At 43.2% G+C, this 26,843-nt stretch overlaps 1 protein-coding gene across 6 annotated transcripts in view; it reads right to left on the reverse strand.

Annotated features, from left to right (window-relative positions):
* Positions 1-26,843, reverse strand: part of EFL1 (elongation factor like GTPase 1) — a 1,213,944-nt gene that overhangs the window by 839,558 nt on the left and 347,543 nt on the right. For all 6 annotated transcript variants that reach the window (XM_078684725.1, XM_078684721.1, XM_078684722.1 and 3 more), the window contains 2 exons: positions 9,611-9,756; positions 8,381-8,559 (listed from right to left, as the gene is read on the reverse strand). In XM_078684725.1, coding sequence (XP_078540851.1) covers positions 8,381-8,559; positions 9,611-9,756 — 325 coding nt within the window. The remainder of the gene's footprint in view (positions 1-8,380; positions 8,560-9,610; positions 9,757-26,843) is intronic.

The raw sequence follows: 26,843 nt of genomic DNA on the forward strand, positions 1-26,843 counted from the left end.
AGAGAAGCGTAGGGGCGAGCGCCGTCGCTCCATTGAGTCCATGAAAAATCGACCTATTAGTGAAATAATCCCCTACCCTATCTCGCAAGAGGAAAGTCCCCGTCAGGGCACTCTGGTTACATCAATCCAAGAGGACATCCCTATACTCTTACGGGATACTGTTCTTAATCCCGACACACTTCTTGATCAGTCCATGGAAGATACCCCACCACCAATCGACAGTAACACAATGGTTGATTTGATTATCCTAACATCTCCGGTAGCTAAAACTAAGAAAACCAAGCCTAAGCAGTCTGTGGTGGTGGAGATACACGGCCCTCCACCCAACAAGCGTAGAAGAAAGACAAGGGGTGGGCAGGGGAAAATCAAAACTCCCCACTCTGACTTTGGGAAAAATCTTAAGCCGGTGTACTCTCCTGATAGGCCCAGAGTGAATGTACAAGTAGCTGCTCCCCCCAAGAGTAACAATATACCTACTGTCGTTGCTAACAGTGACCTAGGGATCACCCCATCTAACACATCATCTCCTGCTGTAACTCTCGGGAACATATAATTTTTACTAAAATCACTTCTGACGCCTATCAGTGAGAGTCTAAAAAAAATAGAGACCAGGCTTACTATCTTAGAAGCTACCCTAGTTAGTCTGAATGCTGCGACTAGCAAACAGAATAAACCTGCTGGGCCAAATCCCTCTGCAGGGTACCCTCCCCGTTCACTAACATCCCACCCCAATGTGGGCCCCACACAGGGCACTCCTGTAGTCGCCCCCTTGCAACCACTTATGTCTATTCAACTACCACCCCCATTGAGTAGCCCTAATACTGTCCCTCTTGAGCTAGCAGCAGCAGCCACACATGGTCCATCCCTTGGCACAATCCCTAGATCCCAACCAAACATTAGTTCCTCCCCCCCTCAGGAAGGGAGGCTTGCACCTAGAACCCGGAGACCGGATTTGCCCCCGGAAGCCAACAGCTTTATGGTAGTACTGGTGGGTGCCCCTTCCCTGGAAAGTGGTGAAAAAGAAAATTTTATAACACTAAAGAGGAAAGTCATCAAGTGGCTTAACTGGAACAGGCCCTTACCTCCTCATTTTAATAATGAGATCACCATGGTAAGAAGGGTACCTTGGCTGGGGAGGACGAGGAAAACAATCATGGGGGATTGCATCATGGTCTCCTTTCGCGACCCAGGCACAGTTCTACATATTTGTGCAGGGACGAATAGATCACTGGACTCCACTATACAGTCCCTGCCAGTCTCCTTCTTCTTCCCCCCCATCCGTATGTACCATGAGCCAGTACAAGGCAACTGGACAAGGGAGACCCAGATATTGGGAACATGCCGTACGTCCAGTTAACCAACTGCCGGATACCCCTTTTTCTCATTATAACCGGTTTAACTGTTTGGGGGGGTTAGAAGGGGTTGATTGACTGTCTGCAAACATAGCTCCAGAACTAATGACTACGGAAAATGGCTCCAGTGTTTCTCCCGAGCCAGTTGGAGCCATTACAGAAACTGTACTCGATGTAACAAACTACGATCCAACTGAGCCGGCTCAATCCGATACTCCCCTTCCCGTAACTTCTGATACAGAGCATCTGAGACTTATCTGTTGGAATGTGGCTGGAATTGTCAACAAGCTGTCTACCCCAGACTGGGTTGCATACATTGAGACAGGGGATGTTTGCATGTTTCAGGAGACCTGGGCCAGGGAGGAACATACCCATCAGGGATACCAGTCTTTTTCTATTCCGGCCAGGTGGGAGGGCAAAGGCCGTCCTTCTGGTGGATTAACAACATGGGTAGCTTCCCACCTAGGCTGTGAGGCTTCACGCTTACTGGTACCATCTGACGACATCCTTGTGGTCCTACTATCCTGGCCGAATCAAGTAAAACTTGCCTTAATTAACATCTACTCTAGGCCAGTGGAAGTAGCCAGGGAGTCACCCACGATTGATGAGCTCGCAGCCTACCTAGTTGAAATACCGGGAGACTTACCCTATATAGTAGGGGGGGACCTAAATTCCCAATTTGAGCCACTGCCTGGCCTCTTAGAAGGCTTCCAGATGGAAGAAGAGGCCAGGTGGTCAGTACCACTGGTAGAAGCTCCTCCCCCGAAGGCTTGGACTCCCGTAGCGTTACAGATCACAGCCCTAACCCTAAAGTTTGGAATTAGAGCCTGCAATGGGCAAATTCAGTCAGATGTACCTAGTAGAACAACTTTTAACAGAGCGGGAAGAAAATCCCGCTTGGACTATGTTCTGGTACAGATAACCAACTGGTCTACCATTAGGGATTTTAGGGTTACCGAACGGCTGGATAGTGATCATAACGCATTAGAACTGGATCTCACACACCCTGGCTTTCAACAACCCACAACACCGAGTGAGGGGAACTTACCTGAGTTGCTACTGGCCAACAACAAAAAAAGGATCAGGTGGGAAAAAATAGTTGCAAGCCAGGAGAAACTCCCGAAGCTTTATGCTGGGCTAATCCCTATCCTAGAGAGTGTAGGAGGCTTGGACATCGAGAGGGGCAATACTGAAATACTTGGTAAATTATACCAGGCCCATGAAGATCTTATAAAGGGTATGACTCCCATCCTGTATAGTAATGCACATAATGCAAGGAGGGGGCAAGCGCCAAAAACCATGTGGTATAATACAGCCTGTAAAAAAGCAAAACAAGAACTTCTAAGAAATATCAAGGAGGGCTCAGGTGGGGAGACGGTAAGAGAAAGCAGACGGGCATATAAAAAAGTACTCGCCCATGCTAAAACTGAATGGGAGGAGAGCCAATGGGAGGAGCTCAACAAATCCCTTGTAATGGGAGACCATAGAATGTTCTGGAGAATAGTGAATGGGGGGTCGGGGAATCTCCTTTCAGCTATTGAGCCCAACATCGCAGCTGGGGTTTGGCAGGCTCATTTTCAAACCCTTTATAGCTTGATGGGGGGAGATAGCATGGGTGATACCTGCAGTGCCCAGGTGGCATATGAGGGGGAACCAGTAACAGTGGGAGAGGTTAGGGCAGCAATAGCTGGTTTGGCCTCGGGCAAGGTGCCAGGACTGGATGGCCTGCCTGGAGACCTTTTTAAGCAGGAACCAGATGTGTGGGCCCCATATCTAGCCGTTTTGTTTAATGGAGTCTTATGCGGCATGGAAGTCCCAAGTACTTGGCTGGGGGCGGAGGTGGTTCCCATATTCAAGAAGGGCTCGCCCCTGCTCCCAGCCAATTACAGACCAATTAGTCTGATTGATGTACCCCAGAAGCTTCTTGGGAGGGTACTGCCTAATCGGCTCCAGGACTGGGCAGAAGAAACGGGAGCCCTTAGTCCCTACCAGGCTGGATTTAGGAAGGGAGTATCAACGGTGGACCAGGTCTTCCGACTGAACATCATCTACTGGAGGACCGTGGTTTACGATGGTGGCAGCTTATACACAATATTTGTGGATTTAAGAGCCGCCTTTGACCTGGTGCCCAGAGGCAAACTCTGGAGGGTCCTGGCCGAGATGGGCGTACCTGCGGACATTTTAATAATCTTACAGAGGTTACACCACAACAACTATGCCAGGGTGCGGTGTGGAAAGTCGGGGGAGCTGACGGACAGATTCCCCGTTGACAGGGGGGTTAGGCAGGGCTGTGTGCTTGCACCGACCCTGTTCTGCCTCTTTGTCAACGGGGTAATCGCCCATTTGAATGGCATTGAACACACTGACGCTCCTAAATTGAATGGCAGCAGGGTGCCCGCAATTATGTTTGCGGATGACACCCTGCTGCTGTCCAAAACCCCAATGGGGATCCAGCGGATCTTTGATTCTTTCGTGGCCTTTTGTATGGATAGGGGCCTAGAAATTAATGTTGGAAAAACAAAATTCATGGTCCTGAATCCAAGTAAAAAATTGCGCCCGAATCCACTACTGGGAGAGGCACGGTTGGAGAGAGTCTCCACCTTCGACTACCTAGGCGTAACCCTGAATGAGTCCATGTCGTGGGGGGCACACCGGACCAAGGCTAATCTTAAACTGGTACAGACTACTGGGGGCATTGCGCGGATGCTGAAAAATTCGACTTATCGGCCTCTGGGTCCGCTCATCCAGATATACAAGGCGCAGGCCAGGGGCGCCACAATGTACGGGGCGGAACTGTGGGGACACACACCAACCCGCAGTCTGTCGGTAACTGAGAATAATTTTATCAGGCAGATAACTGCACTCCCGCCAAGCACCCCGCCCCTTCCCCTGAGGTTAGATCTGGGATTGAGACCAATAGCCGATGAAATAGGACTCAGACCCATAGTCTTCTGGCGAAGACTGTGGAGCAGTGAAGCACTCTATCCCTACAGGGCTGAACTAGGGGAGCTGTTATCCCACCCCAAAAGCGTTACAGATCACCTGGTTAAAACATATTCAGAATCTATGTACGGTATTGGGGTTTCCTGATCTTTGGTCCGATCCTGCTGAGGCCTCACTAAACATCTCACGCAGAAATTTGGTTGATGCCTATTACGCCCATAAACTATCCTCGGCCATGGAAAATCAGCGAGAGGGATCACTGACTTCTGTGTTTATGCTAGGTAAAGATATATACAGGATGGAAAGGGTGCTGGACGCCATGTCCCCTGTGCTGGCCAGGAAGCTGTTTCTGCAATGGAGATATGGCATCTTGCCCCTGCGGGCTTTTACCAGCTCCTGGACAAACCCGCCCTCCCCCAAGCAGTGTCCAACATGTTATTATGGTGAGGAAAGTGATCTGCATGTAGTTCTGTTCTGCCCCACGTACTCGAAAGCGAGGAAATACTGGCTTCTCCCACTTATTAGAAACCTTGGTGGCAGAGAGTATCTCCCAATGTATAGAATTTTAAAAACTGATCTTTCGAGTCCAACTGTGTTTGCATTGGCTAAATTTCTTACCAATGTCTGGCATATTCGTACCAGTTTGCTGAAGTCACGGCCCTTGAGTTAGCTCCAAGCCTCTTTAAATGTAACCCTGATAGTTTTAACTTACAGTTATGAATGATTTTATAATGTATAAACATGTATTATTGCTATTGAGGATGTTTTATGGTGTATATGTTTTATGTTGTTGTGTATCTTTGATGGCCGTATGGCCGAAATAAAGATTAAGAATTGAAGAACCGCTCCTGCATTGTTACTATCCCAGTCTAGACTGAGTACAGACTTGGTTCCAAGAACTGGGAAGTCCTGTAGAAGCAGTCTTCCTGGAAGTTGGGGAGAAATGAAGAAATTAGCTGTCTGCTGAAGAGCTGGAGCGCACTTGCCAGAGAAGTGATGTCTTTCACAGACAACCACCAAAGCCTAGCTGTTAAAAGGACCTCCTAACAACCTAAACAGACAAATGCTGTATCAGAAACACATGGTCACACCTCTTAGCTGGCCAGAAGTAGAAGCATTATGACAACAGGGCCAGAAGAGACTCCATCCACTAAGTGCCAGACTCGCCAAATTCCATAGGGTGTTCACAGCTACATTTATAGCCATCTTGTGGGAGCCCTGAGAAATGTTGTCTTTTTACCTCTGGCCCGGGTACCCATCCCACTAGTTGCTGGCAACAGCACTACTTCCAGACCAATGGAATTAGCTTTCTACCTAAAGAATGGGTGGCTCCAGACGCAATGGCGCCCCTGCAACCAAAAAATTCCTACAGTAGATGGTGGCATCTTCATCCCTACTTTCACTTAAGGGACACTGACATTGAATTGAAACCCTAGCCAGGCAGTGTTTTCTCAGTAGCCCAATGATTACTCAACATTGGTTCACAGTCTCTATGCCCATCTCTCTTGGGCACCGAGCCACCCACGTATTTGACAACCCCCAAGGAACCCAATAAGATGATTCCCTTACAAAGAAATGGTGGGCACTTCAGTTCTTTTGAGTATTGGTGCTATGGCATTTTCAGCATCATCTTTAACAGCACAGCAGCCATGCATTTTCAGTCTAAGAATTAGTTGGTTCCCATCACCCAGCTTACCAAAGAAGTGGTGCAAATAAAAACGGAGAAGTAAAGGACAGAGGGTTGACCCTTAAGGACCTAAACAGCAAACTTTGATATGTTATGGTTCCTCTGCTCTGAAAGTGACCAGGCTAAAAAGGGTAGCTGAGCAAATCAGTCTCACTGCTCAATGGCTTCTGCAAAGTAGTGGAGGAGAATATGGATGACTTGGTCAAAGACTGCGAGCAAATCTTACAAAATCAGAGCTCCAACACTGCTGCCATCCATCTTCATCCTAAAAATACCCAGAACTAAAAAGTCTGTCCACTCAAAATCCTACCTGCAAGGCATCACAAAATAATTTTCTTCAGCAAAACACTGGAGCTGAGTAGAAACAGCCCAAGACAAGAGTTTGGGTGAGTAGCGCGCTTTATAAATCAATGATTGATTGATTGAACTTTTGAGATTCACCTGAACAGTATTTGACTGTAAAGTTCACCAGGTGGCAACATTAAGGTCCCAGGATGTTTTGGTGCTCTTATTTTGGATGCAGGAAATTGATTAAAGTGAGAAAAAAGGTAGTCACAAATTGCTCTTATTTTGGATGCAGGAAATTGATTAAAGTGAGAAAAAAGGTAGTCACAAAGTAAGTGCTAGAGGTCAGTTCAGGTGTTAGTGCACAGTTTTCATATTTTAATTTTGACTGTCAAGAGACAAAGAAGAGAGAGAGTAAAATGTCAGTTAGGGATTCACATAGCTTGGGAGAAAGACTGATAACTGATTTGGTGATATTGTGTAAGTTAAGTTGATTAATGACCGAATTAGTTCCATGAAGGAATCTGGAGAAGATAATCTCCCAATTCCCTGGCTCTTCTAATAATAGTGTTAAAAATACTAAGGCAGAAACGATAAAACATTTTGTTTCCAGAAGTACTCTTGCTTCGTCACCTGTTCTTAGTAGTCTACTCTAGTGCTTAGCTGTTCTAGGTGAAATTTTGAAATGAAACATTTATTAAGGAACTGGTAATTGCTGGTCTTGCTACTGATGGGGTGTCATTTCTAAAAAATGTCTTCATGTTGAGAGACTGATTATTAAGCAAAGAGATGCAGGGATCAAAAATGGTCACTTTCCAAAGACAATTAATTATCTGATGCTCATGGAGATGATGTGCACCAGATGGAAGTATATAGTGCTATAGCAATCAAATGAAACAACAGGACTAGGCAGATCATGGACTGGCAAAAGACAATAAAATATTACATCAAGGGTGTGACCTGCAGCGTGTGTCAGCCCCTGCATGTCAGCATGTGAGGAGAATTTCTTGCAAATTGCGATTTCCCCTTTAGGAATTAGGGTTGCAGCTTCAGAGGGAGTAGGTTGCTATCCAGGGCATTACTGCCTGCTCTCATCAAAGTTTTCCAAATCCGAAATCATTTTTATTTTTTTTTAAACAAAAAGAAATACAATTAGCCCCGCTTCCATGATGGATCTCTGGCTGTCATTAAGAAAAGTGTCTCACTTTGAAATACAATCACAGTAATGATGGTCTACTGTACCACGTAGGCCACCTTCCTTACGATTGTAATCAATCATAGGGCGTCTCAAATTGCAACCTGCCTAATAAATATCAGTTAGGCAAGTTGTTATGTTACACCCTTCGATTCGTTATTTTGTGGACAGACCTAGTACATAGGTCAGGTTGCACATAAAATTGTGATTACAAAAGTCAGTATATATTGTGCAACCACTTTTTGTGACCACTATTATGCTACATTGGACCCCTAGTTCCTTAAGGGGCGCAAACCTTTCATGCCTTTTAGGAGAAACGGAAATTGACCTCTTTCAGGAAGGATGAGTTGACGACATAAACAATGCACCTGGCAAATATCGGCAGGTATAAGAGGACATACATAAGCAGTTTGTGTCGGGGAGTTTTTACCTGTAGATACCCAGGCCCCACCCTTGGTCATTAAGCAGATGCTTAGGTATGCATTGTTTATGTAGATGTCAATCATACCACTTGAAACATCCTGCTGGTATGGAGAGGAATGCTACAAAAAGAGACATAAATAAAGCATGTTGTTCCAGCATAGTATAGAAGAGGCAAAGGTCCAGCGAACACTCGGCATTTACCCAGGCAGCGAACAATGAGAGAGGTCGAGGATAGGTTCAAAGGTTTGAAATGTTCCAGAAGAGTCTGACAAACAGTAAGATAAAAATAAATAGGGCTGTGCAAATAGCACTCAAAGACGTATAGTTTATATTACAGCATTTAGGTAGAAAGCTTGGAATTGAGGAAGGATCAAAAATCAAGGCCGCACACTTTAAATCAGCCTTATTCAACTTAGTCATGTTCCATAAATGGTCAAATGTGGCATTTTCCCTTTTATTCCGAGTTCAGTACTGAAGTCTTAAATGAAATCTTACCTTTGGCAGGGTGATAGTAGGATCATATTTTGGTCCCAGAACAAAGATTGTCTGCCCTCTTCGCACAACACCGCTGAATACTCTAGCAAATGCAATGAAAGTCTCCTTGTTGTCAGGTTCCTGCTTCTCAGATTTTAGGGTCAAGCTCTCCATCTGAGACGTGTAGGGCTGCTCATCACCTAATCAAAGAGAAACATAATAAAGGTGTAAAAATAGCTTCAACCACATTTTGGAGAAAAGGACAGTGAAGAACTTTGCTATCAATCACTGATTTTTCAGAGCCTGAGAGGCCACGACCCAAGAAAAGCAAGAGATACACACACCTGCCATTCAACAGAGCCCTCTAAAAATAGATCGAGGAACTAGTTTTGTGTCAATGGGATCTGTCAATAGCAAGGCAGTCAAAGAATCTTTGTTCACTCTTTAGATGTTTCCAAAAATACAATTTCACGACTAACCTTTCATTTAACAAGGCCTCAAGACTACAAAAACAAAATAAATGTGTATGTAAAAAATACAAAAGGCAGACACTGCCAGCCAGTTCAATGCTTTTATACATTTGAGCTGTTACAGGTTTTTGATAGCATAGTACAGCTTCGGTCACAGACTTATGCACAATAGTGTGTGAGTGCGTGTCATTTTCATTACATGAACAGAGGTTTGCACAGCTAGTTTTCTTGTAGTTCTTTACCCAACATCTACACCCGATTACCGTTTTCCCTGCACTTGAAGTCATATAGGCAAAAAAAGTGCCCCAAACAACAAAAGAACTTTCCTTTTCACTTACTCTCTCATCTCATTTTGTTAAAAATATGCAACGGGAGAGTGAATTGCAGCTTAGTTTGTGAGTACAGCCCATGCATGGCTTTCTTCGCATGGAGACTGACTGATGTTAGGGGGAAGGTACCTTCATTCACCATTGTGTACAATATAGATTAAAATAGGAAGCCTGCGATAGTTCTTTTTTTATTATTTAAAAGAAAGTCAAATCACTGGTAAGTTTTCAACCTTCAGGTATATTTCAGAGCTTTTGTAAAACGCATGGGCTGCCAGAAAAAAACAAAACTCTGTAACCTCAAACAGGCATAATCAAATGGATTTGTATTTAGTAAAAGCACACTGCGAACAAAGTTACTATACAAAACAAGTAAGCAAAAAGAACTGCTGCAGAAGGGGTATTTATATATAGACATGGTGATGGTAGAAGATGGCTAGGAAGGGACAACATACCTTTCTGGTTACTACCACCTGAAGTGGCTTCCACACCTGTCTGTGTTGTCGGTTGCTGCTGTTGCCCCTGACTTAATGCCATCTTTTCTGCATGCTTCTGTCTGGCATGCTCCCGTCTTTGAGCAATTGCTTCCTGGGTTAAAGGCCTATGTGAATCGAAAGATAGCTCTTTCAGTAAAAGCGTGCATTACAATTCAAAATAACAAGGAGGGCTGCTATATATTATACTTCCAAAGTTTCAAAAATGTGTAAACTTTCTGTCTGTGATAATTAATGAAGGCCCCACGACAAGGACTGATGTCCTCGATGACTTCAGGAAAACATTTAGCACCGTATTTTTAGCAGGCCCATCTGTAAAACCTTTGCAGATTGTCCCTTTCCCGTGCATCGAAAAGGAACATTTGCATCGCTCCGTGCGGACATAAAGATACCAATACCGACTGAAAGAACGAAGTTCTAATTCATGTTAACGTTCTGTTCAGCAATATTCAGAACGTTTGCCAAGAATTTCATAACACCCGGCAAACGTGGAGATAAATGTACCATCCCTTAAGCTGTGCTGCTAACTATATGCAAGCAAAATGAAACACGTGGAATAAGTTAAGCATATATTCTGAGAAGAAATATTATATCTTCATCAACAGGGTTAAATGTCTACTTGGCCCCAGCTTCCATAGTACTCCCCTCTGATTTCATTCTCAACTTTAATGCACACATGGGCAGCTTCCAACATAAACATCCTCGCAGAACGTCGGTCCCTTATGCATCTGACTACATATTGGTGACTGGGAAACGAGCAAAATGTTAAATCTCATACGGTTGCTCAACTTGGGAGTTAAACAAGAACAGTCCTTAAAGTGGACCCAAAGAGAAACTTCAGGCCTGCTGCAAAGAAAATACAGAGTGCAGCCTACACTGATAAACTCTCCCAGGGCTATTTTGGTATAATTCGGACTATTCTTCAAATGGCCTTTGTAGTTTTCCTCGTATATATACTGCATAATTACGCTTACATACATCTTGTATAGCTTTCTGTGTGTGTGGTGCATAGGTGAGCGTGTATGTGTGCTTATTTGTGGGGTTGGGTGGAGACCAGTGCTTAATTTGAGCCAGTGGTTAAAGGTGGGACCCAGCAGGGCTCATTTATTGAGACAGGAACTTATTTTTCTTTTTCAGACTTTGACGCAGAGCATGAGAGAGAATAACACACAAGGGGAAAAGAAACATGGAAAAACTGTGACAAAGGTAGAAAGCAGGGATGAGAAAGGACTTGTAAGGGTGAGAGAAAGAGACAGGAGGATCTGGTGGTGGATCAAAGAGGTATGAGATTGAATCAAGATTTCAAAGTCTTGTTACTTAGCACCCCAACCTCCGATAGTGCTGGCTGCGGGCTCTTAATCAAAACTTTGGCACCCAGTACTTACTCTTTTACATATTAAGCACTGGTGGAGACATATCTATGGCACACAGGGCCATAATGAAGTCAACTCCTGATACAAGAGAATCTCTAGCATATACATTAGGACGTTGTCCTTCACTAGGCATTATGGTGGCTTCTATCCGCTTAGTGGAACACATGGCATATTGTAGGTATGTTTACATTTTGTAAATGTAATAGTGTCCAGCCCTTGAATAAACATGGACAGCCATCCTTGGCATAATAATGGTCAAGTAATAATACGGGAATCTTTACAATATTGTTCAATACCTTTTATCTAGGATGGTCATCCCTGGGACAACGGTGTCTCTGCCATATAGTGTACACCTGTCATTAAGATTGCCTTCCCGGCACCGACCCAGCGGTATGAGGGGCTTGCACCCGGTAACCGCATCATGATTAAAAAAAATATTGCCTTCACTGGCAGAATGATGCCCACCTCAGACATAGTTGTGGTTATTCCTGGTATGATGGAGACTATCACTAGCATGATGGTTATATAATGCACCACAGTGGTTTTTCCTCACATAATCTGTGGCCTGCAAGCTACATTAGGCAATAGTTTCCAGTCGAGGGAAAGTAGGGGTTATCCTTGGAATTAATGAAGGCCATAACATGCTGGTGGCCATGCTTGGTTTCTGGCAGACATTTATGGCATAAGACGACTATCACTGCCACCTCAAAGCTATCCCTTATTTTTGGTGGGCATACCCTGCATGTGATGGTGAGCAATGGACATGTGTGGCAGAATCCGCCCATGTGAATGCATAGTGAAAATGACAAGCAGGCATGTCATGTGGAAGCATTTCCTGGTCCATAATTGATATAACTTGGACAATAATATTTATTAGCTCCACTGCATCCTGAGGCCTAAGCTACCTATGCTGTCGAACTTCTAAGGCCTTTGCAACTTGGGAATTCGTGTTTCTGTCTGAGTCTGTGAAGGTTGCTTAACATCAGTAATAGCTTTGTTCTATGATGTGAGATTTTAAGTCTATTCCAAGTATATTCTCAGTCTTGATCTATGTTGGAAAATTGCCTTTTTTGCAAGATCACCCCAGAATGTTGCCTTCTGTTGCTGAACCGGATGTAATTTTGCTGGGCACAGGACTATGTGATACTTTCTCTGCTAACCAGTGGTAAAGTGCTTGTGCTCTCCCTTCCAAGCATGTTAAAACTGGTATATACCTAATTGCCACAATAAATTTACTTATAAGTCCCTAGTATACAGCATTACCTGGACCCAGGGCAGGTAAATTAAATGCTACTAGTGGGCTGCAACACTCGTTTTGCCAATCACTAAAGCAGCATTGTAAAAATCCTGTCTCCAGGCCTACCCTGCAGCTTAGGTGTGAAGCTTTAAGCTACCATTTCAACCTGACAAAATAACATTTTTTCCAGGCCTAAACCTTCCTTTTTAATACTTATAAATCGCCCCTAAGGTAGGTCCTAAATACCTCCAGGGAAGGCTCCATAGTATACAAAAAGTAGCAGGTGTATATTTAATATTTTACATGCCCGGGCAGGGAAAAACCTCTGAAGTTGTTTTTTCCACTGTACCAAGACCGACTGTCCCATGGGCTAACACTGGTTTCGACCATTACATTTAATAATTATTAAATTCAGTTTGTAATAGCTAGAAATTATTCAAGGGCTCATTTTAATTGCAACTTAAAATCCACCTAATAGTCAAATCGGATTTTATATAACGTTTTACACTTTTAAATGTTCTGCCTATAATCAAAAGGATTTACTGCGAGTGTCAAGCAGTCACCTGAACCCTAACGGTCCCCACATGTGGTGAGAAGTGTATGGGCCCAAGAGAGTGGACAATGGGCACTGGAAATGGGAAGGGGCAACCCTCCCTTGACAGGAAGGCCCAGGCCTCCCTGAGCGTCAAAGGATACATATCATATCACTGGCAGATATGGCTCACACCCAGTCCCGCCTCCCTTTTGTCTCTCTAGTCAGGTGAAACAAAACTCAGTGGGAGTAGAGGAAATGATTTATGGAATGGCAAAGTTTTGCTCTCCGCCCACAGGCTGGCAGTGGGCATAGAAGTAGACCCCACAGACCCCTCCTCAGAACATTCTTGGGCCTGTGAAGAATCAGATGAAGGACTGCCATGCTGCCTGAAGAACCCAAAGAAAGAACTAACCTGCTGGCCTTGAACTCAGGACCCCAGAAGTGACTCCAATGTTTAGTTGCCTGAACACTTGTTTGAGCTAGAGGGACACAACACATAAAAAGCTTCAAGAGGCCTTTACTTGCAACAGCCGGATGGCCAATTCCAACTGGACCTGCCCTAGACCCTGCTGCTGGCCCCTGCTGGAGTGAGTACTAAACCCCAAGTGGTGCCCCCTGGTCCCGGAGCTAGTGTTAGAGTGTACTACTCCTGTCTCCAAACCGCAAGATCTGGACTACAAAACCTTTTACCAATTCTCGACCTATAGAACAGTCAGACTGGGACCGCCGTCAAAGCAGCAGCTATTAACATTGTATCACTGGTCGGCATCGGTTTGCTGATTTGCCCCACTGAAGGAGATATGAAATCAAGAAAAGTTTCTATGTCCAAACATAGAGGGCTTCATTGGAACCGACACCGAGCAGCAACCTGTCGAGGCATTCCTGGGCACAGACTTAGGACTTTGCCTGCTCAGCTCTTTCTTGCCTTTGTCACCAACCACAACGGGACTCTGCTCTTCAGCAACTTATCGTTGTCAAGCTCAGCTTCAGATCCAGTTTTCCCCACCAACAACATGTTGACAACCACTTTTTCTGCTTAAAAGTTTCTAGGGGCCTGATTCCAAGGGAAGTCAGCTTGGCAGTCCAGTGACTCAGAGAAACTTGAGGCACCTATTTAGATGGTATTAATTTAAAGTTCTCTAATTGGCGCATGTTCTATCAATGCAATATTTCAACGCTCTTTACTTTTAGTTTCCATAAAGCATTTTCTACTGGCAATCCAGGTTTTGTAAAGAAAGACATTGTTTAATATCAAATGGTAAGATTTCATTAGGAATGAAAGCAGTGAAGGACATAAGAACTACTTTTTCCGGTATGAAAAATAGAAAAGGCAAGACTACCTCAGTGAGGGGGAAAAGAGGGGAGGAAGTATTTGGCAAGAGGAAGAGGTAAATGTCCTGGCAAAGGAAGATGGGAGGAATAGTTGGGCCAGAAGAAGGAGAGGTACCCGTAATGGTAACACATTTATGGCACTGAAAGTTATCACAGTTTCATCTTTTCCATTGGCTGGAGACCCTTCAGGATGTCCCTCAAAACATGTCTCTAGTTTGACCACACTATGGCAGAAAGTAGGTTTGTGACACTGCAGACCACGGTAAAACTTCCTTTACTTTGAAAACCAATATAAAGTTTGAATTCATACTACAGATGCACTCACTGGATTCTTCCAATCCCCAAGGGGCTAATGTTCATTATCTCTAGGCATTTCTGAAGCAGTCTCAGGTGCAGAGGAGCATAGACAATTAAAATAAATACAAGGTGCCATGTTGTCTGATTGATTCACTTTTCAGGGGCATTATTTTTTTATCAGATAGGTTTTCCCCTTTACTGTGTAAAAAAACTATTTTGAGACAGGTTAGGTAGACTTCATTAATACTCACTCTAGATCAGATATCAGAAGAACAAATTACCTACCTTCGGTTTTACTTTTTCTGGTGGATACTGTAACCCCAGAATGCTCACCTTTTGAATTCCCTAGGCTCCAGACTGGAGCTGCAAAAGTTCAAAGCAACAGCTCCTGCATCATCAGGAGGCACCATGGAATTCTGCTCTGAGCTCACTGTCCCTGGAAGTGACAGTGCAGAGCTTGTAAAGAGGCATCCATCCAGTACGATTACGTCACTTTAAATCTGAAATCTTCAGGGCCCTCAGATGTGGATCATCCTTGACAAATCAGAAGAATAAGAATGAAGGAAATAACTTAGGACTTTTTAGAACCTTCAAAGTCCATTCCAGAAACCAGGGAGGCAGTGGGTGGTGATGATTAAATAGAGTATCCACTAGAAAGAGTGTTACTGAAAGCAAGTAATTTCTTATTCTTATGAACATTGCTCGCTGGATGTTATTTTTTGAATAGGCACCAAAGCAATGCTTCCCTTAAGGTGGACCTACACCTGGAAGTCCTGCATAGCTAAGCTGGTGAAATGGCCTCCCCTGAGTACTTGGTTGTCAAGGCAGTAAGGCCTGTGGAAGATGTGGATGGACAACCATCTAGCAGACAGGCAGATCAACAACAGAACACACCTCACCAACACTGTTTTGGAGGCTAAGGCTCAAGTATATTGGGCCCAAAGACCTTCACAAGGCTTCTTATGGACAGGGCATAGCATGTTTTTATGCACAGGACAAAACCCTAGGTAAGGCGAGCCTTTGACCCTCCTTTTCTTTCTTAGGACTGGCAGTGCTGAATAAAGCAAGGTGTACACCAAGTTCTCTCTCGTGTGCTAAGAGTAAAAGCTAAGAGCTCTTTTTGAAATCAGTTTGTGATGAGTCTCTCTGTACTTAGGGGAAGGAGGCAAAGCAAAAAAAAGGAAAAGGAGTGATTGTCCCTTATGAAACCATGAGCAAAAAGGAAGAGTGTGTTTGCTCTTCAAACAAATTGATTATTTTGCATATGTCGCCCTAAGTGGGAAGGGTATGCCCAGACGTGGGCCCCGTGCTCACTAAACCACTGGATTCCAGCAAGCCTGGCTGATGAAGGGTGATGCTCTGAAATCGGTCCCAGGATGCTTATTTCCGGTCCAGGGAGGACCTGGCTTGGCAGTTCGGGCTGAACTGCTCCCACAAGGAACAGGGTAAAGACTGATTTGCATATGGCTGGGTCTAAACAGGGGTGGTGTGGTGAGCAAAAGAATGATGGATTAAACCCAGATCCTTGTGACTGAGGGTGAATGTTTGCATTGTCCAGCATTCCTTCCATCAATTGTTTCTTCTTCAAAGAAATGCATCACAACTGGGGACTTCGGTAATAAAGATTAATCAGGAAAACATTAAAGGAAGGGCTGACAAATACAATTTAACAGTGCCCAATGAAAGGTTTGCCCTGCAGAGGGTCGACTTGACAATCTCTGTACCAGGCTACAAACCAGGCTCAACAACATGTAATATAAAGATTTGGTAGATGGACTACTAGCTTCAAGCATTACTATCCAGTACTATAGCAGTTAAATTAAATCTACACTGTAGGTGCTGCTCACTGTCCAGGCATGGAGGTGCAGGTTGTGGAGATTCAGATGCAAGACCTTGCCCTGTTGCTGAGACACGTGCCCTCTCGAATCGGCAGATGGATAAGGAGGTAAATGCTCACACTCAACAAATCAGGATACTACACTTACCTAGACCAATCTAGAGCTATCAGGATGATTTGAGCCTAGTCTGCCCTGATCTCTTTCAGAACTCGAGGCAGGCGTGGCAGAGGCAGGAATGTATACAAGAGGCCCTTGGGTGAATGGAAGAAACATTTTTCGAGCTAAGTGAATGTCACAAAGCTCCAGCAGGTTGTTGTGGTAACTTTGCTCTGTTGGGGGCCAGATGTTCCTGATCTCCACCTGTCCTAGATGACCGCCCCAACACAGAGGTAAGCAATCTGTCACTACTGTGAGCTCTGAGTGGGGTAAGAGAATGGTGTGCTGGAGGTCAGACTGGTGTCCAAGAGCCATCACTGAATATCCCGGTACTGAAAGGCCTGGGGCTGCCCTCTTTGAAAGTCTGTTCCAGGGCTTAGCCCATTGCAAGGCCTGTATGTGCCAATAGGCATGTGGGAGTAGCAGGATACATAAGGACAAGAGGCCTCAGAATCATCTGTGCTGGAACACAAGAGTAAGTCAGAAACATTATCATAACCTGAACGTCCCTGATTCTGGCAGTGCAGGTGGAAAAGTTTAATAGATATCTTGCAAAAGGTTTTCGCTAAAGAGGTCTTAAATATACTTAATAATTGGATGGATTAAAATAATATCCTCTCACAGGATCAAGCGGTGGTTAGAGTAAGAACAAGCACAATTGATCAGGTTTTCAGGTTGCTGTGCCTGGCGTGGAAAATCAGATGAGTGGCACCCTTCTCTGCCTTGGAACTCTTTCTATAGAGAATAGAGATTGCAATTCATGTAGAAGGAAGAAGGCATGGTTTGCATGAAAACAGGGGGAAAAAGAAGGGAAGGACATAACCTTTATGAACGATCTGCAGTACCCACTGGTGTGAGGTAATAGCAGACCGGCAGGGAAAGAAAAATCTAATTCTGTCCCCTGCCAGTCAAGTATGATCACTGAAGGGGAAATCAAATTAGCTTGAATGGAGCTGCAGCAGGTGATTCTCATGAGCCTGTTCACGTTTCTGATTTGTTTTATCCTCTCCTTGCTCTCAGAATCTTTTAACTCCTTGCAGAATGTGTGATATTTTCAAAGACACGCAAGAATGTTGGCATCATGTCTACTTACTATTTGGGTTGATATATTTTATTGTTTTTAGTTGTGGATGCTGATAAAACATTATGGAGGAGCACTGTACTAGCTGCCTTGTTTTTATTGTTTATAGTTATAGGTGCCTATTATCAATACATGAATTGAGAGGATGCATTTATCACGACACTTATTTAGTCTTGTTTATGCCGTAGTGTCTGCCAGTGTTGCTTGATTAAAATAAAAATAAGATAAGATTAGCGATTAGACACTATAAAAACCTAGGCATCTCACCATACAGTAGAGGGTCTTCGGGGTAGCGCTATCAAGCGAGAGGTCATGCCAGTTTGCAGCGCCAACCAACCTCAGTAGGAGGTGACGTTGGGAGAAGTGCAAAAAAATGAAATGGCCTAGAGCCAAAACTGTTTTTCATTCGAAGAAAAGGCTGGGATAGACAACAGCTTAGTTATTTTCCAAATAAAAACAGTTATGCTGTGAAATCCATCATAAGAACTCGAACAGGCTTGCTATTGCTGCTTCGGCTAAAATTTAGATTAGCGCATAAAAATAGGTTCAGGGGTTAGGATGTTAAGAACTCACTGAACCCGCTTTTAACCAAACATTCCCAGGAATATGAGTCAACATGTAACTTCAAGTGCCCCTCTCACAATCCTTGGTATATGAAGTACTGCCGCGTGGCAAAGCGGCAATTTCTAGCGGCTGTGAATACTGATAACACAGAATTAATAAGAGATAGAAGGGCAGAGTACAAGCAAATCCTAGCCCAAGCTAAAAAGAACTGGGATGATTCAAATTAGAATGCTTTGATCAACACAGCTAGAGCCAAGGATCACGCTGGCTTTTGGAAAATATTGGTCAAGGGCAATAAAACTGGGAATTCGAGCCTGAAGCTCTATCGGGAACCTGACACTTGGTGTAGGCATTTTTCACAGCTATATTCTGATATTGCTGACCATTTGACAAACAACTTTTCTACTGATGGGATAAGTTCTCTGGAAATTGACTGGACTGCTGTAAAATGCCCAATTTTAGTCTAGATTGCACAAGGGCAGCCAAAAAAGCAGGTACGCCAGGGAAAGCCCCAGGCCCTGACATGACATGACAAAGAAATGTGGATACCTTATGTAAACTTGCTGTGTAATACTGTAGTAGCAGGGGCCTAAATACCTGAAACAATGAGAGGAGCTGAAATAGTCCCTATCTTTAAGACGGCCAATCGGCAAGATCCCGACAATTATAGACAGATCGGTTTAGTAGATATCTTGCAAAAGGATTAGCTAAAGAGGTCTTAAATAAACTTCATAATTGAATCAAAATAATATCCTCTCACAGGTTCAAGCGGTGTTTAGAGAAAGAACAAGCACAATTGATCAGGTTTTCTGGCTGTAGTGCATAGCGTAGAAGACTACCACATTAAAGGGAAGTTATTTGTATATTGTGTTTATTGATTTGAACACCGCTTTTAACCTTATTCCTAGGAACTCTTTCAGGAAATCTTTAGAAACTCAGGGAGTACCTGAAGACCTACTGGCGCAGATAGTAAGGCTGTATCAAGACAATTAAGCAAGAGATAGATCGGGGTCTAAGGGTGAACTTACGGACGCAATCACGATAAAAGGGGAATAAGACGGGATGTGTATTGGCACCAACGCTCTTTACATTATATGTAAATGATATTGTGCAACATCTCTGGGGTTGTAAACATGACTCCCCAAAGTTAGGGGGGGTGCCAATACCGGCATCACTTTTTGTGCTGATGATACCATCTTAATATCCCAGATACTAAAGGGACTATAAAAGAATATTAGATTGTTTTAACAAATTTTGCAGAGTAAAAGGCCTTGAAATAAATACAACTAAGACTAAATATATGGCCATAAAACCGCATAAGTCTTAAGGAAAGCATCACTGTCCAAAACCAAATGTTGGGGTACGTGGGCAATTTTAATTATCTTGGCATTACATTAGACCCTAAATTGTCCTGGAACCCGCACACAAATAAATGTAAATCTGCTTTGCTGAAAAACTCCATGGCAATTGTGAAAAAGTGACAAGCTAGAAAATCCAAGGTAGTGTTGCCAGCCTTGGAAATGGACAAATATGGGGCACAATCGGCAACCCTTTATGGTGCAGAATTTCTGGGAGGAAGGGGTGGGGACAGTTTGGGCATACTCACAATAGAGGAAAAAAGCATTTGTAAGGATATTACTTCGCCTACCAGTACATACACATTTGATTCCAATATATCAAGACATTAACATTAGGAGAATAGAACATCAAGGCAAATTAATGCCCTTGTTATTTTGGGTACATTTATGGGTCAAGCAAGATCTTACATTGTTAAAAAGAGGGTTTAATTGAAATACTGAGCTTTGATCAACATACATAACTCATTGGATTCGACATGCGAGTACCTGTTCTACAAACTAGGTTTAAGCTGTTTCTGGGATACTCCCGATTCATTACCAATCCACTGAAAGAAGGCCCTAAAATAATCATATTGGGAGTGTATACTAAATAGTGTCAATTGTAGCCCTAAAGTAGGAAGGCAGAAAACACAGTTTTTGTGTGTCAAACCATTTCCTGTTTTCTAACTATATTTGGACAGAGTGCAACCACAATTAGCAAAATCATTGTACATGAAGATCCCTTTCGATGTTCTTCAGATCAAATCAAATACGACTAAATGGTTATGTAGTACTGCAGACGCAGGGGAAGTTCATTGTACACTATACACGTTAAATGCTGTAGAAAATGTTTCTCATATTCTTTTTTTTTTTGACCAGCCTATGCAACTTGAAGAAAAAAATTGATCCAACCTATCTGTCAAAATATGGGGACCAGAAAACATTTGGAAGCGTTAAGAATCTTAAAGAAAGATACGTCTCAAACTATAGTTTTTAGTCTTAGTAGATATCTTTTCGCTGTAAACCTAATACGCAAGGGAAAGGGCTTGACATTTTAATAGATAGTCGATCAATTGTATTAGTTTTATTCCTATATTATCCTAAATGTACATAGGATGAACTAGAAATGTATTTAGATGTTATTTATTGCATTATGCGGCTACTATGATTGTTGGTTTTATGCTTTTTATGGTTTTTAACCAAAATAAAAGCTATTTTACATTAGAAGAACTCACTAACCGTGTTAGAAATGTTCTTGTTGCTTTCACTGACCATGCCATTTATCCCTGCATTCCCTTTTGCATTATGTGTAGTTACTATTCCTTTTTTATGTATTAGTCTAGGATTTTAAAATACACTCTTTAAAGTGTCTCTCTTGTTTCTTAGCTCTATTTTGAGTTTGAAATTCATTGTTGGTGATCCCCTGTTTTCCTAAGCTAATCTTGTGGGACTACTCGTTAAGAGAAACACCTCCTATGCAGTAATGCTCAGCGGGTCATGTATGAGCTGCAGTCCAATTGAATTTCTAATTTGTATTGATGCATTGGCTCAGCCCTTTGGGAGTCATTCTTTATCATTGGTCATCCCGTGCTCACCAAACAATCCTCTAATAGCGGGCGGGCCCTCAGTTGTATCTCCGGTGGATATAACTGCTGAAGTTCTATGGTTTTGTTTGTGTAAAATCTGAACCTAACTATAACTTCCCTTGAACCATTGTTTTTTTCAGTTAATTTCTACGTTAATTTCTACGTTTTATTAATGTTATTTTCTAACTACAACGTACCTTGTTTTTTTAGTGAATATATATATATGTATATATATATATATATATACATATATACACACACTAAAGAAATTAAAGGTTACAGGGACGTTATAATTATATATATCCATTCACCAAAGTGCCCCGGATCACGAGAACGCCACTCCACGAGGATGGATTCAATCATTTATTTGCTCAAAACCACGTTAGCAGGCCCAAACGGTATGATCCCAGACGCGTTTTGTTGCAACATGCAACTTAATCATAGGGAAAGGGGGAACTACAAACTACTTTTTACCTTGCGGGTTTCCCATGATGCATTGGCTTTTCAGTAAGCTGTATACTGGGATTGGTAGTACTAATTCTTCCCTTTCAGTAAGGTCCGTTTATGTTGCCACGATATTTTTAACCCCAATGTTTTTGTTCCGATGTTCACAGCCCTCCAGTGGGCTTCAGGGCTGCTCGTGTGGTTCACTTCAGCAATCCATCGCGCAACAGGCTGCAACGTTGACAGCCTCGCAGACCTGAGTTGATTTTCAGGCGGGGAATCCCCTGCGGCTCGGAGCCTGCCGCATATTCGTCCATTAACCAAAGTGCCAAGGATCACAAGAACGCCACTCCACGAGGATGGATTCAATCCTTTATTTGCTCAAAACCACTTAGCAGCCCCAACTGTGTTTCGTTGCAACATGCAACTTAATTATGGGGGTGGGGGTGTGTGTGTTGTAAAAACTATGCCTTTCAGACTTTAAGTGGTGCATGCATTATGCAAAAAAGAGCAGGAAACTCTGGGTAGTTCCCAAGTTTTAGACATAGAGCAACTCCTGCATATGAAGCAGTCAATAAACACCATCAACAGTTCAAATTAGCTCACCTCAAATGTCTGTATTTCTAACAGAGTTATTCAGCATAGTTTTTAAGCATAGTGCCATTCCCACTGATCTAGAACGTGACACAGCCTTTTGCCATCTTTACAGCAAAGTTTTAAAGCATGGGATTAGCAAGTGCCATCCATGTCAAGCTTAAAAATAACAAAAGTCTTCAAGGTGGTGTGGGTGGCATCTACTTGTGGCAACAGATCCAAGAACCTCTTTTTTAATTTATTTTTTAACAATTACAAGTGTTTCCACAATACAGTGGCTATGAGAATAAGCTTTTATGTGTGTCTTAACTAATTAAATACAAAAACGATAACCACCTTTTTTATTACTATCAATCTTGGTTTCGCTCCGGGTTTATCATAGACACCCACCCTAAAGATGCTTGATGATCGGCCCAAAAACTATTTTTCTGTCTGCATTAATTTCTAAAATACAGTAAATAGGTCTTCTTTGGACGATTCTCAGTACTGGTAATCACAAGTTCCAGGTTAGTAGGTGGGTAGATGGACAGGTAGGGGAGGTAAGAAAAAGAAAAAGATGTTCTAATTAATCTATATTGTGCAGTATATAGCTAACATTTGTCTCGCATTTAAATGAGAGAATACATGTATCAGTTAAACAAATGTGGAAATCTACCCATTGCAGCTTTATGTGTACACTAAATACAAAATAAAAACGGATACATTCAGAAAACAATTACAACAAAAAATAAATATGGATAAATACAGATGGAAATGTCCGGGAGCCTTACTGATGATATACATTGCACACTGGACAAGGGTATAAAATAGGCAAATGTTTTAGACACTACTGGTTATAACCGATGGATAAAATTGAATATTAAGTCACTACACCAATACCATTTGCTCTCCTACATAGATTCAAGAATGTTTTAGTCTCTTCACCAAAGCTGGGACACACTGTCACACTAATAAACCTAGAAGGAATTATAACAACAAAGCCAGATTTCAGAGATATGTAAGTGAAAAAGGTGTCAGCATAGGAGCCTCATGAGGAGTTTAGTCTTACTCTTCGAGAGAACAGATCAGCAAAAAGAAAATCTCACTGGCTAAAAGGGTATATAAAAGAGACATGGGTGGCTAAACTAGAACAGGTCAACTCACAATATATTTTTCTATGGCGCTGCTACGCCAATACAGCATTAGAGCGCATTACACATAACCAACTGATATTTACAAGCATGTATAAACAATAAGCAAGAATGAGATAAAATAGTGAAGTAGGAAGAGAAAGAAAATTGTGGCTAAGGAGTGGTGAGGGAGGGTAAATGAAGGGGAGACAGAGCAGTGAAAATAACTCCGAACCATAGAAAAGCAATGGAGTAAGACGCTTGCTGGACGATGTGTTATGAATGCACTCATAGTTGCTAATCATTTACCATTTGTTATGCTTTATTCAACATATAATCATAAAAGCATGTATCAAAATATTCCAACATTACATAAAAACCCAATTCATAAAAAACAATTAATACACATGGCGACTTTTGTTAAAACTAAGCATTTAAGATCTCCATAGGAAAAAAAGGATTAAAAATCTAACACAATTCTAAATAGAATGGTTATGCCCGATATTAAACTGGGTGGTCACAACAAGGGTAATAGACCTAAAGGCTCAAGTGCGAAAACAAAACCAGGTAAATAAGAATGCAGCGCAAAATGTGTCGACCTGTGACAGTACGTCTTTCAGTTCACCCCTTAAGCCCTGGTAGAACAGTTCTCTTCTCTGGTGGCCAGTCTGTTTCTATTACTAGGTGATTAAACATAGAAATGTAGGACAGGAGATCCTGAGAACCTTGACGTAGTGTAAGGAGTTCCCGATCCAACGTCATCATGTGGGATTTACGATCAAAGAGTATCCTCATCTCTAGACATTTCTAGACAGAAGTTTGTAAACCTGTGCAGCACAGGGCCATTCCTTTCCATCAGGGGGATAGTCCAGCTAGCGGCGTTGCCACCCATATATGACATCATAAACGCCGTCCTGGCGACTTTGTCTTGGAACACTGCAGGCTTACACAAAAAGTGCAATCGGCATTGGTTGAGGAAGGTCTCAAACTTCTTGGGGTCGCCGTAAAACCTTTCAGGAGGTGCCAAAGGTATGCCGGTGTTCTGGATCACGTGGACAGTCCGAATTTTGTCCGAAAAGCAGTCTTCCACTCGTCACCTCTTTTTACTCTGACCAGATGATAAGCGCCCCTCAAATCCAGCTTGGTGTAATAGCGAGCGCCTTTGTAGGCCCAGGAGAACAGGAATCAAAGGAAGAGGATAACGTTTTTTTACTGTTACACGGTTTATATAGTCTATAGTCGATACAAGTCCTCAACTTGTTGCGGGCTTTCTTCGGAATGAAGAAAAGAGAGGATGAGGCAAGTGAAGTGGAATGCGTGATAAAACCAGATGCTAAGTTCTCTTCAAGATATGATTTCAGATAACGTGTTTCCGGTTCCGTGAGGGCGTATACCCGACTGCAGGGTATATCAGCTCCCGGTACGAGCTCGATTCTGCAGTCGTACACTTTATGGGGTGGTAATTGAGTAGCCTTTTTTTTGTCGAAGAGAGAGTTATATTCTTTATAGACTTCGGTTAACATGGTAGGACTCCCAGAATTTTCTAACGTACAGGCGTTCGCCAGTATACTGGCCTGTGCCTCAGCAGTTTCCCTGATTTTAGCCATCTTCTTGGTACAGTGTTCTGTACAAAAAGTAGAACATAAGGAGACAGTACGAGCTGCCCAGCTCACCACAGGGTCGTTTAGGGTCAACCAAGGCATGCCTAAAATGAGACAAAACTGAGGTGTGTCAATAAGATCAAATTGGATATATTCCCCGTGTTCCATTCCTAACATCATCAATATGGGTATGGTGTGACACGTGACGGGTCCAGAGGTCAATGTAGATCCAACGACTGATTTCATGGTTTCGGGACTTCTTTTCTTTTCCCAAGAAATCCCAATGATCTTGGTGTATTCTTGGTCCATATAGTTCCTGGTCGCACCGGAGTCTAGCAAGGCCTCTATTTCTAGAGCGGTAGTCTCATCCAACTGTAGAGAGACGCCAACGTTCAAGTGTGCTACTGCGGTTTGAATGTTGTTTGCGATGACGGAAGAGATCGATACACGTCGTCCGCCCGAATCAGTGATCTCTGTCTGACCCGGACTATTTCGTTTCCTGATGACTCGTGGGTTCCCAATATGGTTTGGGCTCTTTGGGTGGTGTTTCGTTCCAGGAGTTGGGATCTGGCTCGGCATTCACGAATAAAATGCCCTCCTTTACCGCAATATAAGCAGAGCTTCAATCTCCTTCTCTTTTCTCGTTCTTCCGTTGTGAGGGGGCTTTGGATACCACCTATCTGCATGGGCTCGGGCCCTTCGGAGGTCTTGGGTTGTTCAACAGCTGGAAGTCGGGGTCGGGAATATAGGAGGCGCGTTTCGCCTCTATTCCGATCTCCTCTTCTCTCATGCAGGCAGTGATCTAACTGCACCGTAAGGTCAATCATTTCTTCACATGTTGAGGGCAATTGTACGACCTGTGACAGTACGTCTTTCAGTTCACCCCTTAAGCCCTGGTAGAACAAGGTGGTTCTCTTCTCTGGTGGCCAGTCTGTTTCTACTACTAGGCGATTAAACGTAGTAATGTAGGACAGCAGATCCTGAGACTCTTGACGTAGTGTAAGGAGTTCCCGATCCAACGTCATCATGTGGGATTTATGATCAAAGAGTTTCCTCATCTCTAAACAGAAGTTTGGAAACCTGTGCAGCACAGGGTCATTCCTTTCCATCAGGGGGATAGTCCAGCTAGCGGCGTTGCCACCCATATATGACATCATAAATGCCGTCTTGGCGGCTTCGTCCTGGAACACTGCAGGCTTACACAAAAAGTGCAATCGACATGGGGTGAGGAAGGTCTCAAACTTCTTGGGGTCGCCGTAAAACCTTTCAGGAGGTGCCAAAGGTATGCCGGTGTTCTGGATCACGTGGACAGTAGGAGTCGAGTCGGCGGTCGTTGAGGGACCAGGAGAAGTGGCAAAGAACCCACCCCCTTACCTAGTTGTGTTTGCTGCAATGGGGACGGTCTGACCTGGAGGAAGGAGAGTAACCTCTCTAATGTAGGGTTTGGACACAGGACTTTTATGTGACAGACCCGCCACCTCCCTACGTATCGTGGCCATTTCTTTTATCAATTCTTGGTTTTCTAACCGTGAGGTTTGAACCTCCTGCTGGAGCATTCAGGCTCTACAGCAATGAGGCCAACACAACATTAGTGTCCATCGTTCAGGCTGGGCATCAATCTTGGGCTTGACAATCTGTCTGGGTTGTCAGCAGCACAAGAGCGATTGAATTGCCACTAACCTCTGCCTGGAATCCAGCGGGAACGATGTCATGCAGAGAATCCTCCCTTTTCGCCTGAGCGCTACCCTCCCCAGTGCAACTGTACACAACTGGGAAAGACAGCACCCAAGGGAGAAGGGAAGGGGCAAAATAATACATCCTGCTGGGACTTCCTATTTCCTAGGTCTGGTCTAGTTGGGTAATCAGGTACAATGCATGTGAAATATAAAAGAAGACAATTACACACAGTATAGGCATAGGCTAGACTAAAACAATAGAAGTCAACCGTGGAATGTCAATCAAACAGGAATTACCAGCAGGTAAAGCAAGGATTTCCTGGAATGGAAAAAACAACTGCCAGAATTTTCAGGAACCCTCCAAATCTCTGGTCAGGAAATATTATCACTAGACTGTTTCTGCACAGCTTGTAATAGCGATATAACACTTAGTC

The sequence above is a fragment of the Lissotriton helveticus genome, chromosome 3_2, assembly GCF_964261635.1.
Source record: "Lissotriton helveticus chromosome 3_2, aLisHel1.1, whole genome shotgun sequence".
In the NCBI taxonomy this organism is placed as follows: Eukaryota; Metazoa; Chordata; class Amphibia; order Caudata; family Salamandridae; genus Lissotriton; species Lissotriton helveticus.